At 41.9% G+C, this 14,417-nt stretch overlaps 1 protein-coding gene across 4 annotated transcripts in view; it reads left to right on the plus strand.

Moving 5' to 3' along the window:
• The window catches only part of STARD10 (StAR related lipid transfer domain containing 10), a 325,536-nt gene that overhangs the window by 273,368 nt on the left and 37,751 nt on the right, over nucleotides 1-14,417 (plus strand). For 2 of the 4 annotated variants that reach the window (XM_086933786.1, XM_086933784.1), the window contains one exon: nucleotides 7,443-7,495. The exons of the other annotated variants lie outside the window; for them this stretch is intronic. In XM_086933786.1, the coding sequence (XP_086789912.1) occupies nucleotides 7,443-7,495 (53 nt within the window). The remainder of the gene's footprint in view (nucleotides 1-7,442; nucleotides 7,496-14,417) is intronic. 4 annotated transcript variants of the gene reach the window in all.

The following is a 14,417-nucleotide window of genomic DNA, read 5'->3' on the forward strand; positions in this document are numbered from 1 at the left end:
TGTACAGACAAAGAGTTTTTTAATTAAATTTAATGCCAAGAATATGGGCAGAAGTAGGCTGAAAGAGTGTAATTAGATACAAAATAAAAACAATCATTGACCAAGCCTATAGGTCTGATATTTTAAATGTGGATGCAGACACTGGCTTTGGCAATTGTTCTTTCTTTTGGCCTTGTTTATAGCCAAAGCCACTTCCAGATGCCCTCTCTGTGTATGCACATGAGTCCGAATGCAGGTGTAGACATGTTGAATTTGCTTCATTGATAGTGGAAAAAATAATTCCAAGATGGCCCTCAGAGTATTAGCTTGTATGCACAAACGCCAGCAGCCATCTTAGAAAGATTTATTTTTATACAGTGAAATAATTGCTTCCAAGATGGCCGCTGTATTTGTGCGCACATGCTGCGATATGCGTGGTCATTTTTGCATGTTTTTTTTTAAATCTTTTCTTGATCCCATGCAGAAGCTAGGCCTGTGCAAAAATAATACCAAAAGACAAAACAGGCGGGAACAGGATAGGTGAGGAAGCAACAGTGGGTATAGAAATGAAAGCCCCAGTAGCAATATGCGGTGCCAGGCCCTTGCTAAAGTAAACTTTCAAAAATAAAAAGATTTAAAAACTACTGGCAGATATGGGCCAATATTGGATGAGTGCGGGAGCACGTGGGGGTGCTTTGGAGCAGACAGTGGAGCGGGCATGGAACGCTATGAACTTCCATGGAGGGCTAAAAGCCGAATAAGAAAAAGCTGCCTGGTGTCAGTGGTAGAAGGATGCAAGTCATCCAGTTAAAAGAAACTATGCTTTGGGGCAGGGCAGGACAGGCACAAGAATGGGGAGAAAAGCCATTGAATCCGGAGCATCGACCAGAAATAGACAGTAAAGCTGTCAATCAAGACGAGAGAAGAAGAATTGAATGATCTACCTTTATAAAAGCCGCGGAAAGGTCGACGATGAAAAAGATGGAAGCGTGTTTGATCTGCTGTACATTTTCAAGGATATTGGGCACGTTTGAAAAAGCAGTTCAGTAAAATGTGATAATCGAAGCCCCAGTTCAAAAGTAAGTGTATGGGGAAGTTTAGAGCTACGAATTAACAAGATCCTTGACACTTTTCTAGTCTACATTACAAGAAATTGTTATCATTAGGAGAACCATTGATATCACCAGAAGATTACTTCAAAAGAAACAACCTGAAGGAAAAATGGCCTCTTCAGCGAGTGCAATCTCCTGCTGGACAATTTATATAGAGCAGGGTAACTCATTTCCTGTGTACATTCTTTAGGACAATGCTGACTCGTGTAGTGCTCAGTGTTAGGTGTCTCATTCTGTGCTCTGCCTTGGTTATGTCTGGGTCATGGTAGCAATCTTCCAGATATAAACTTTGAATTCAATCACTGATAGATTTAGTATAGCATGTTTTGGCATGCCCCAGGGCGCTACACAGTCATTAAAGCGCCCTTTACTTGAGTTACATCACAAAGTTGCCTTTTTAACAACCGATGTAGACTGAGTCAGAAGGGCTATAGTGCTGTTACAACATTCCGCCCCCTCTGCCAAGAATGTTCTAAAAAGGTAGAAACAGAAAGACACGAATTGGAATGTTGGAGACGAGGGTTATACCAACAATTACTCGGTTCCTTTGCTTCTAACATTCCAGAGTTCTAGTTAAGAAATATTATTCAAGGTGAAGGGCACCCCCAGGTAGTTATTGACAAGGATGGAGTTCACCTCAGGCCCTAATCCACCCCAGTAAATAACTTCTCAGGATAATAATGTGGATAATATGGCTATTGTAAATCAGACTCTTAAAATTTGGGGTGCAAGCCACTTAAATCTTTTGGTGTTTTTCATGGCATTAAGTAGGCAGGATGTTATAAAAAGCATACCTGTTGGATTTTTTTAAGGAAAAAGCTTCAGGGTTTTTGTCTCATTGAAATGCTTTAATACCTGATATGAAAAGTCACATAAAGGAGTCTGTAGAAAGGACAATAACAGATTTTAGGCACAATAGAACACCTCTATTGAGGTTACCATACTCATTTTAGGAACTGTGTTAAATTCTAAGGCTATTTTCATGGTCGCATGGAAATGGTCGTTAGTGCTACACAACCTTAGCCATGTTGGTGAAAACATTTACAGTGGAGAAGACATCATAAACAATAAACAAAACAAAAAACAAACAACAAAATTAAGGGCTTTAGGAAATTATGGTTAGTGCTTCACAAAGCTAAAATGAGGACGTATTTCCAGTAAGTTATTAAAAAGGTAATTCACCCATGTGAAGGACTGGCATGCTGAGCGAAATGTACTTCCAACAGCAGCTGCATTCTGTCGGTAGATTCCACAGTATTCTGCCATAGGTCACCACAAAGTTCTTCACAACTAGAGTGCTAACAATTTATATCCATGACAACAGTGGCACACTCCTAAGACCATGTTGCTGGAATATAAGCTGTTGAATTTCAAGCCTTTGCTTTGTAGCAGGCTGAAGTATATGAGCAATGAAGTTTCATACTGATATGAAAACCACTGTTTCAAAAAACGTGAGTGGAAGTATAGGTTTTTAGTCCTTTATCTGATTTATATATTTTAGAGGTATATAAATAGTTAATCACAACGATCCGTACTAAATCCAGCATCCTCTTTACATGTCTGTTTCATCAGACGGCCCCTCTCCTCTGTCTCTCAATGCTTCCTAAATGTAAAAACAATTACATTTTGATAGACATAGGCATTTTTCAATTACCATTTAAATACATTGGAGTGGATTTTGAGGAGGTGCCTGAATATGCAGACAGATTTCATATTTAAAATAGAGTTTTGCTCCTTTGGCTAAGGAGGTGAAGTCTGGGCATTTCATTACTCTTTTTACTTCCTTCACTACCTTTTGTCAGTGGTTCCATCTCTGTGCATGAGTGTTAACTGGCTACAAAATCATTTTTATTGTAAATTAAATATGAAGAATGAAAAAATGATTAACAATACATATATATTTCCTATAAAAATTGCCTCTCCTCATCTCTTACAACTGATCCATGCAATGGCGTTTTATTAAAACCTATTCTAAAATGAGTAACATAATCAAACAGATCAATGAGGTAAAGATTTTTAAACATGGTGAAATCTATTATGGATTCACCATTTTCACAAACAGGGAACACTTGAAATGTATAACACAAACACATGAAAAATGAATGTTCTTGGTACCCCGCAGTTTAGTAAAATGAACCAGCTGCAACCAGAACCATTTCATGTACACACTCAGCCTTCTGCACTGGAAACTGAATCATTTTAACCCCTTCGATGCTGATGACGAGCTCAGCTCGTCATCAGCCACGGTGGTCGTGTGCGGATGACGAGCTGAGCTCGTCATCTAACGCGGCTTTTAGAAAAAAGCCGCGCAGTGGAAAAATAACCGCCGCAGCGATGCGGTTAAAGCTTCTTTGCCAGCATTCAGAGAGCTAGGTGAACACTCTTGCTCTTTATCAGAACTCTCTGATCTTATTCCCACGTTAGGGTAAGAAGGTGTGCTAATATGTGGGTTGGTGCTGTAACAGCTGGATCTGGTGGCTTAGTGGACTAATGTGTCCACTGTAGGGGCTTGTGTTTGACCTCATGCTCACAGGTTCGAATCCGAGTTGTTCCACTCAGCCTTTCATCCTTCGGAGGTCGATAAAATGAGAACCATTGAGTTGAGCAACAATAAACATCTGTTATTCAGTGCCAAGATGCTCTTCTGGGTGAAATGTGCTTTATAAATACTTATGTTATGTTATAAGGCTTGGCTCTGATACTCGCTATCAATCAACTGGTTAGATATTGACCAGCTGGGAGCCAATCAAAATGCTGTATTTTGGTAGTGCCCAGGTGTATATGCTGTGATGTTGATGTTATGTTGTAAATGCAGTTGATGATCCTTTCCAGTTGCCCTGAAGCAGGCCCAGAATGTTTCGGAGATCTGAACAGAAATGTGTCAGTCGGTATGTACTTGTTTGAGTTGCAGTCACGTAACACAGCCATGGGAATCAGTGGTGTGTTCACTCCTGAGAATGTATGTCTTTTCCTACGCTAGTGTTTCATGCTATGCATTTTTGGATGCCCATGAGGACAGGTAAGTGAGCAGCTCTACTTTCACTGGTTTTGAGTGCCAGATGTGTCAGAATAAGCTAATACTACTGGGATATTGACAGAAAATATCAGCAATTGAGATATTTCAGAGAAAACTATATTCGAGTATGGCAAACACAATTACTTTACTTATAAATTTAATTGCAAGTTTGAGGGTGCAGTCAGTAATGGTGAAAGTCCCATTGAAATTCTACACTTATTTAAAAAAATAAAGACTTTTTAGTGTCTTTCTTTGGAGAATGATGTGGCCACCTTCTCACTCGCTCCTCTCTGCACTGTCAATTTCAGCCCTGCGCGAGGCAACAACGAGTGAGTGCCTTAGTTGTATGTAAACTTCTTTATTCCACATTAGGCCTTTAGGGACATTATATATTATTGAATCAAATCTTGCCCCAATAGACCCTAATCTTGATCGATATCTCCCATTCGCTGGACAAATCCCTGTTTGTGTCATCTGAGGGTATCCGGGCGCACTGGCGCCGTGACTAGCCACTACCCTCCTCAGCTAGCTGGTTGGCTACTGGATGAGTGGGTCTCCACTAACAATGTAAAGACATCAGGCACCGCTAACGAGAACCTAACGCGTCCAGAGTTGTCCTTTTATAGAAGGGGTGGGCGCTTCTGTTGCTTTGGGTGGTGGGACAGTGGGCGGGCCAGGACCATTTGACTTCATTTCAACTACTGAGGCTAAGTCACTATAATACAGCTATTTGAACTGCTGCTCTAGCTTTGAAGATTAAACATGTGCAGTGGGGTTTGTATATTGTAATGTTAACAGCTTTTATAGTGCTTTCTGACTAGGTTGTACAATACTTTTTGGGGTCAGAACTTTGTCTCAGAGGGTTGTAGAGACTTCTGGTTTTCACTGTGTATCTTAGTTTTATGTATAGTATATTTTTATTGTGTGTATTAAAGTACTTTTGCTTCATAAAGTAGAGCCCTTACTTGATCTTATTAGCTGTTATTATGGTGCAAAAGGTATCCTGAATGTCTAACCCGCCTCACCTCCTTGAGTAAGCCTTGGACTGCAATTTCTTGCTATCTGGAGGGAATTAAGTGCTGGGGAGGAGGGCTTGGTTGTCCAGTTCAATAGTAACATGGCTGCAGAACACCATCGGTGAACAACTCCATTTGATGCAACTGGAGCCCAGCAACACTGACTGCTCCGGTGCCCACAAAACCAGTTGTCACACTCAACAGTGGTTAGGAGTTTATTACTTCCATTGGTGCTGTCCCACTTCCAGGTCCGGGTCACAGACCTGACTAAAAGGACTCAAGAATTATGCTGAATGCTTTCTCCAAGTTTTCACAGGCTGGAGCTTATGTGAAAGCCACCCTGTCCAATTAGGTGCAAGCGGAAGCTCGAATACACAGTTGTGTCCTTTGTTAGATGGTTTGCGCCACATTGAGCATACAGAATCCTAAATCAGCGGATCACACTGTGTCATGGGAGATGTAGTAGGTGCACAAGAGATCTATCCAACTAGGCACGTGATGAGTCTCTCCCAGTCACAGCATGCACATGATGTTAGTGAGTATAAAAGAACAAACCAAGATAAATCTTAGAACAGAGAGCGCTTGGAAGCTCAAGGGTTACCTATGGTGTTCTGGGTAGTTTGGATATGGTTTGACATCACTGGGCTCTCACTGTATGATATTGTGGTCAAGGAAAAGGTGGCTTTACTGATTGCCTGTGAGACTCTCTGGTCAGTAATATGACTTTTGACTGAAGTTTAGACGTTGGCTGAACCTGGCATTCTCTACACATGACGTGGTAGAACTAGTTCCCATGATGGTTGTGTTGTTTTCATGATATAAGTGTTGGATTGTATGTGAGCTGTTCTTCTATGCATTGAGTGCTGTTTGTGAGTTATGTTGGTAAGTACTGGTTGGAAACCCTTTGCATTTTAGGGAAGTGTATTTCATTCACAATAAACATTATTATCAGTCACAAGACATTTTTTCTTTTGAGGGGGGCAGGGTATTTGGTTGCCAGGAGTTCGAAAAGGGCATGTGTTTATTGTAATGTACCATGCCTGATGCACCTGAAAATTAATAAAACAAAGTTAAATAAAAAGTTATTCATGTGCCTCACCCTGTTGTCCACTTTGGAACACGCATCATTAATTGTTGGAATTACCCAGGACCTTTTTTACTCCGCAAGACTGGCCCTCTACTACGCCACTTTTAGTTCAAGCTTGAAAGCGCAGCAGTCGCCAGACCTTATGTGATCACCAGAAAAATTATTTAAAGAAGCAGTGCAGACACATCAGCCACAAGCTGCTATGTTTAATTTTTGTACTAATTTGATATTGCAAGTATGTAGCCACCACATTTAGGCAGCTGCTTTTTTTCTATTTCTATTAAATTCATTTATCTTGCATATGTGTGTTGAGATTGTGTGCGTGTTTTATTGTGAACGGTGAGTGGGAGGGATGCAAGAACGAGTCAGCCCTTAGAATGATGGATGCATAAGTACCAGGATGAGTGATATGGTACATATATGAGGAGTTATTCCGTGCCTAAACTCACCATTCACCATTGACTGAAGTGGCATGTTAGCTAAATGCCACGCCCATTGCCATTGCCAATGGTGGCTTGAAACATAAGCCTCCACAAATGATTGGCCATACAATTGAAAATAGTCTGGCATAAAAAATATTTTAAAGTATTAGAGCGCAATGAGGAGACACACAAAGAATCAGACATTTTACAGACACTCGTTTGTGGAATTTTCAGACAGACATGGACTAGTACAGGTGACCAGCGAGACTGCGGCTATCAGGAGGGCGAAGTAAGATGGCCCAACATTTCAGCCCCATCTCCTTTTGCCCTCCATGCAAAGCATTGGGATAGAAAATATCAATTTTAGAGCTTGGGGGTGGGGACAATATTCAGAGGTTAGATTTAAAGAAGAAGTTCCTTGAAGCGAGAAAAGAGGAAGGGGAATTTGAGGTCTATGAAGCGACAATGGGGGATTGGCAGAGAAATTTGTTGGTCAAGCACCACGAAACCCAAACCAAGAAATGTAATAAATGCTACTTTGTTCTCATCTCCAAGTGAGATGGGAGATGAGGCTCCAAGGGAATGACTGGAGATGGACACAGGATTTCTGTCTCCGTAACTACCAGACCAGCAATTTACACCAACGCCGCTTTTGCAAAAATACCAGCACATACCATATATGGCGATGGCTGTTTTAACGAACCTACAAGATTTCGCAGTGATCCAGTGTGCCCAATTTGTCTTAGAAGAAATGCATTGACCATTGATTGAATCTGCATCTAATGCTTTGGTTTCCTCTATTCCTTTTAGGGTCCTTGCCAAAGTGGGTGGTGAACAAATCGTCACAGTTTTTGGCACCAAAGGTGAGTGACTCTTTCCTGGTCCTCTAGTAAACTTGGTAAATGGATCACAGTCAGGTTCTTGTATTGTCAGACCCTCGCACAGTGGTATCAATGTTGCAATGCGGACTGTAGGGGCAGGAGCCAAAATTCAATGTTGTAGGGTCACTGTAGTCTGATCTTCTGGGTCACTCAGAAAGATGTTACCTCACCCAACAGACTGCAACAACCATAGTCAACGTTGACCTTTTGTCTTAAGCACTCTGAAGTACCCAAAAGGATACATGTAGTGCTCTATAGAACTACCAAATATATATTTCTTTGTTTAACACATAAGACATCACCCCAATGGCCTCACATATATTCCACAGCAAGATGCAACTGTGAGATTCCATCCTACATTTTACTGCCTGCATTTTATAAGACTCTGCTGTGGGTTCACCTATTCTGCATTCGGTATTTGACTCTCTTCCTTGTGTCCAAACGATGTCCTAAACGGTGCAAAAGCATCATGAGTCACATCTTGAAAAGCCCTATGAATTATCCGGTTCGAGATTCCAAACCGGATTGCTGGGTGCAAGCTAGGTTACAAATAGAAAACATGCGGCAACCATTTGCTGTATATTTTACAATAATTCATATCAACTCAAATGTTCAGTTTAAAAAGTCTTAACACTCTGTTTTTTTTTTAAATCAAATTTGAATATTTAGTTTAAGGGATTATGTACTATTTCATTTTTGAAAATTACAATGCAATCAATTAAAATCTTGTATAGTTGTAACAATGCGGTATTTATTGTTTCCTCTCTGTTCTGTCTCTCAAGCTTTCTAAAATATGATGTACATTCTTTATCTGTGACTGACATTGAGTTTCACTATAACAACATTGTAGTAAGTATGGAGACACCACACAAAGTAGCTTGTAGTCTTGGTTTAATTAGCTTAGGAGAAGCACAGCGACAGGCAGCAGGCAGAGATATCAACTGCCAGAAGGCAACATTCTATAGCATAAACCATGGAACATAAGAACACAGGGGTTCTAACAACAGGTGCCAGGAAGGCACAAAACAGTGAATACTACATTATCCTCTCTTCTGCAAAACAAAAGAATAAGTGTACCAACAAGAAGAAGGAGGAAAGAGAAGAGAAGAAAGAACAGAAGAAGCAAAAGAAAAGAGGAGAGAAGTACCCAGGAAATTAGAACGAGAATAGGAGAAGGGAAAACACAACAGGTAGTGAAGGAGAAAACAGAAGGAAAAGGTTATCTGAACCTGGCAGGAACCTTACACACTCTATGACTCCTGCGAGGTCCTGGAACAGAAGCATCAACAACATTTCTGCCATTAACATCAATAGCAACAGTACTAGAACGTTTGTCACTTGAAACAAAGTTGGGATTGGGCTGAGAGAGACCAGTGTGAGCATCATCACTGCTAATTTTAACAATTCTGCAGACGTTCCACCAGTCCTTATTGTTTACACGTACAGCATTTCCACAGACCTTGTCAACTACAAGTGGTTGAGAGAATTTGCTCCTGCCTTTAGTGACATGAACAGGATTTTTAATCCGAACCACATCACCAACACAGATGTCATGGGCAACAGATCTCTTCCTTTCATCAAAATAGGTTTTCTGCTTCTTCTGAGCTTCAGAGACATTGTCTCTGACCAAAACATCAATACCATCCATGACATTCATTTTTACCCACTTGGACATCCAACCCGGACAGATTTTGGTGGAGGGTTTTCTACCCCTCAGGAGCTCAAAGGGGGAGACCCCAGTAGAAGAATGAGCTGTAGTACGATAAAACCATAACATGGAACGCACAGCATTCTCAACCACACACTTGCTAGCAATGGCCCACTGGATACAGTTGTTGAGAACGCGGTTCATCCTCTCAACGAGACCATTGGCCTGGGGGTGGTAAAGGGAACTTTTCTTATGTGTCACACCACCTTGTTTGAGAAAAGATTCAAACTCACAACTGACAAATTGGACACCATTGTCAGTCATGACAACAGAAGGAAACCCCTCCCTCAAAAAGATGTCTTTCAAAAAAGAAATTACACAAGCAGAGGAGGCTTCACTGACGAAGCGAATTTCCGGCCATTTGGAGTAGTAGTCAATGGCAACAATGGCAAAACGAGAACAGGAGGGTAAAAGGTAAAAAGGACCGACCAGATCAACCCCAATCTTTTCCCACGCTCTTTCCGGAAGTTGAACGGGCTCCATAGGGGGAGACCTAACTTTGTGACTTTTATCTGAGGACTTACAAATGACACAGTTGTCAACCAGAGAATCAACACACACGTCCATCTGTGGCCACCAGAACACATCTCTCAACCTACGTTTGGTGAAAGTCTTCCCTAAATGCCCCTCATGTGCACCATCCACCAGACGCTTCCGCAAGCTCTCGGGAGGAATAAGCCTCCCACACCGCATGAGAATGCCATCTTCAACAGTGAGCTCATCAGCAACTTTGACAAAAGTCTGGAAAAGTCCAGTAACATTCTTTTCTTTGGGCCAACCAGACTTCAGATAGTCGACAACCTGTAGGAGAACCGCATCCTTCGAAAACTCTCTTTTCCACTCAGCCTCACTGATTGCACACATCCCTTCAAGATCCAAACCCGCAACAAAACAATCCTCAAGATCTTCATCTTTTTCAACCTCGGGGTCATTATCGGTTAAAGGAAAACGGGAAAAATAGTCGGCTCTGACATTCTTTGAGCCTGGCAGATAAACAACCTTAAAGTCATACTGAAGAAGCTTAGTGGACAGCCTCGCAATTCTAGGAGTGTGCTCCTTTATTTTTTCCCCCGACAAAATAGAAACTAGGGGGCTATGATCAGTGCGAATAGTGAAATGACTGCCCCAGAGATAAGGATTGAACTTCCTGACCGCCCACCAGCAGGCCAAAAGCTCTTTCTCAATAACAGAGAAGTTAACTTCTGCTCCACGAAGTACCCTAGAGGCGTATGCGATGGTGTTGTCAACTTGACCATTCCTCTGAGTAAGAACAGCCCCAAGTCCGAACCCACTCGCATCAACAGTCACGACACACTCCTTGTTGGGATCGAATGGTTTGAGGATACTTTCCCCAACAAGCTGAGATTTGATCCACTTGAAAATTTCTTTGCAATTTTCATCCCAAACAAAAGGCACACTTTTTTTTAACATGTTCGTCAAAGGTTGAACCTTTGACGCGTAGTCTTTGATAAATCTCGAGTAAAATTCACTGAGACCAATGAAAGATTTTAGTCCAGATTTGTCAGCAGGTGGGGAAGCATCAACAATGGCTTTCACCAAGCCAGGACGTGGTTCCACACCTGCATGAGAAACCACATGACCCAGAAATTCCATCTTTTCTTTGGAGAAAACGCATTTCTCTTTCTTTAAAACAATACCCTTTTCTTGCATGATTTCTAGGACCTGATTTAAGGAAAAGTCATGATCGTCCTTGTTTTTGCCAAAAATCAGAACATCATCCTGGAAGACAATCACACCGGGTGTGTCCCTAAACATCTGACTCATCAACCTTTGGAAAACTGCGGCCGCTGACGCAAGGCCAAACGGCATCCTACAGTACTGAAAACTGCCAAAAGGGGATACAAATGCAGTCAGGTGTCTAGAAGATTGACTCAACACCACCTGGTGGTAAGCGGAGGCCAAGTCCAGCTTAGTGTACCACCTTGCCCCCCTGGTAAGGGACAACAAGTCCGTTATTTTAGGTAAGGGGTGTGAATCAATCCAGATGTTCTTATTGAGACTGCGCAAATCCACACAGACGCGCAAATCCCCATTCCTTTTTCTGGCGACAACAAGAGGAGACAACCACAAGGACGACTCAATGGGTTCTATGACTCCTTTTTTGCAAAGACCCATCAACTCCTTTTCTAAATCATCCCTCACGCTGAAAGGAACACTTCTCACCTTATGTTTTACTGGAATGGCACCATCCTTAACTCTAATTTCGTGGTTGAAACCCTTAATGATGCCAAGGCCACTCCCGAAGACTCTTGGGAATTTGGAAATTAAACCCTCAATATTGTCACCTGAAACAATAACAGCTAAACTCTCTACATTGTCATGGGATTCCTCAATACTGATCTGTTCTTTGGAGCCTGGTCTAAGGATCATCTTGAACAAACCCTGATGAAACCAACCCAATATGTTTAGGCCCTTCAATGAAACGTAAACTTTGCCAAAGATCCTCCTCCCCCTGAACTGAATAATGTCTTCAAAAAAACCCAGAAGAGCAATTCTACGCCCTTCATAAGAAACAGGGGTCCTATCAGGTGGAAGAAGGTTCCTTTCAGGCCAGGTTACATCAAACAATTTTTGCGTAATCATAGTTACTCTAGCTCCAGAGTCCACTAATAGGGTAATTATCTTGTCACCAACACCAAAATCTTCGAGAGGATCAACACAGTCAGATGGATCTCCAACAATGACCCCATCGTCACGTACAACTACAACCATGTCTCTGAGGTCATCTTGGATGCCGTTCATAGAGTCGGAGTCATCATCAGTATTACTATAGGACTCTGAGACATTCCCAATGCTGTTGACGGTGCCCAGACTCTGAGACTTGTTGCTGAAAGAAGAATTTCCTTGTTTAGAGATTTGGCAAATTTTTGCGAAGTGCCCAAACTTCCCACAGTTTCGACATGTAGAGTTCCTGGCAGGGCAAAACTTGTTGTTTTTATTGTGAGAGGGGTTTCCACATCTATAACAAATGTCATTTCTAGAGAAAGCATTTCTCTCAAAACGCTGAGAACCGGGAGTGTTGTTCCTATCAGGACGTTGACTGCTCACCACTTTACTGTCTCTGTTCTCCTTGGTTCTAACTATCGAAACTCCCTCATCGCATTTCTTTTCAAGTTCCTTTACTTCTTTTTTTGACAGCTCAATACTCTTGGCTACACGAATAGTCTCTTCGAGTGTGGGATTGCCCAAAGTCAGAAGCTTCTGCTGAATAGACTTATCGGAGCACTTACAAACGTATTGATCCCTAATTAATTGCTCACGAAAGCCCTCAAATTCACATTCAGCACTTAGTTGTCTTAAGCAGGAAACGTACGTCTCAACATCCTCCCCAGATAATTGTTCTCTTTTGAAAAATTTGTGTCTTATGACGACAAGACTAGGCTTGACATCGAAACGTAACTCGAGCCTTAATCTAGTCTCTGTGTATTCGTCTACATCTTCTTCAGCGTTGTTCCTTACTAAGGGAGGCAAGTGCTTGAAGATTTCTCTTCCCTCGAAACCCAAGGAATGCAGAAGAAGACACTTCTTCCTTTCTGCGCGATATCTGGATGCACCTATAGCTCCCAGATAAGTCTCAAAGGCATCAAACCATTTTCTCCAGATTATGGGAGGATTGCCTGGGGACTCGAGAAAAGGAGGAGGAGGAGAGACCGATTGCATACTGATTGACATGCAATGTCCAAACTTCTATATATATTTTTTTTTTAACTCTGTCGCTGTGCAGGAAAGTTGAGTGTGTAAAATACGAATTCTCCTTCACATAGTCTTTTTGTAATGTTCTTTCACACTCAAGTAGTTAATTGACGGTGTAATTATTTAATTCGCCACTAGATGGCAATGTCATGCAGGTGTTTAAGCAACACTAACACACCGTGATATTTTGTGAATAGAGAATGCTTCATAAACACCGCATTCATGTAGAAGAAACTCCTATTGTTTTTTCCTTTTGTAGATGAAACGGAGTCAAAATCAGGACCATACACAGTCAATGAGGACAAGACCGGGGCGCGAACAGGCTCAAAAGCGGCTCAGAGACAGCGAGGTTACTACGGAGACGCGTCTCCCTTTACCACGGAGACGCGTTGCCAGTAAGCGTCAGGCGGTTGCTCTGGAAACCAGCGCGTCAGAGCGTAACGCTGGAAACCACACGCTCGCGCTGAAAACAATGACGCGAGGAGGAGGCACGTAAATAAACGCTCGCGCTGGGCGTTCTGAGCCGGCAATTATTAAAAAAATGATGAAATGAGCCTTAATTTTAGTGGAAACGCGCAAAAACAAAGCGGAACCACTTATCTTGGATCCTTCGTCGTCGGCCTGTAGACAAGGGTTATGAAGAGGTCGGTCTTGCTGTGTACTCGATCCACGGCGCTCTTCCTTCAGGAATGCGAGGAGAAACGAGGTAAGGCAGGTTCTTTTACCTTCTCCTAAGCAGCATCGTCGCCAACAAATTTGTAGTAAGTATGGAGACACCACACAAAGTAGCTTGTAGTCTTGGTTTAATTAGCTTAGGAGAAGCACAGCGACAGGCAGCAGGCAGAGATATCAACTGCCAGAAGGCAACATTCTATAGCATAAACCATGGAACATAAGAACACAGGGGTTCTAACAACAGGTGCCAGGAAGGCACAAAACAGTGAATACTACACACTAGTTTCAAGTTCAGACCACTCTTTTCTACTTGACTTCTGATAATGGTCTCTGTTGTTAAGAAGTAATGTCATTTTGTCGTTATATTGTGTGGTGGACATCACAACAATGCTGCCGCCTTTGTCAGCCGGTTTGATTGTAAGCATGTGGTTTCTCTCTAATTTAGTCAGCGCTTCCTTCTCTGTTTTGCTAAGATTAAATTCTATCCAAGTTTTTTGATCTAAGACAGAGACACTTTTGGTGACAGCTATTTCAAATGCTTCTATTTGTTTATCTATTTGACCTAGTTGGGGGGTCCAAGTTGATTTAGCTTTGAGGCCCGATTTATTAGGATGAACAGGTCTTTCCTTGTCGTCAAAGAATGTCATGTCTTACTTTTCTAAAGAAGTTTTGGAGGTCCCTCTCTAGACAGAATTTGTCTACTGAGGAAGTGATTGCCAATCCTAGGCCTTTCTCTAGTAATTGAATTTCATCAGGGGACAGAACTGTATCTGAAAGGTTGATGACAGGGGCTTTGTTTAGATGTCC

This window comes from Lissotriton vulgaris, chromosome 8 (assembly GCF_964263255.1).
Source record: "Lissotriton vulgaris chromosome 8, aLisVul1.2, whole genome shotgun sequence".
In the NCBI taxonomy this organism is placed as follows: domain Eukaryota; kingdom Metazoa; phylum Chordata; class Amphibia; order Caudata; family Salamandridae; genus Lissotriton; species Lissotriton vulgaris.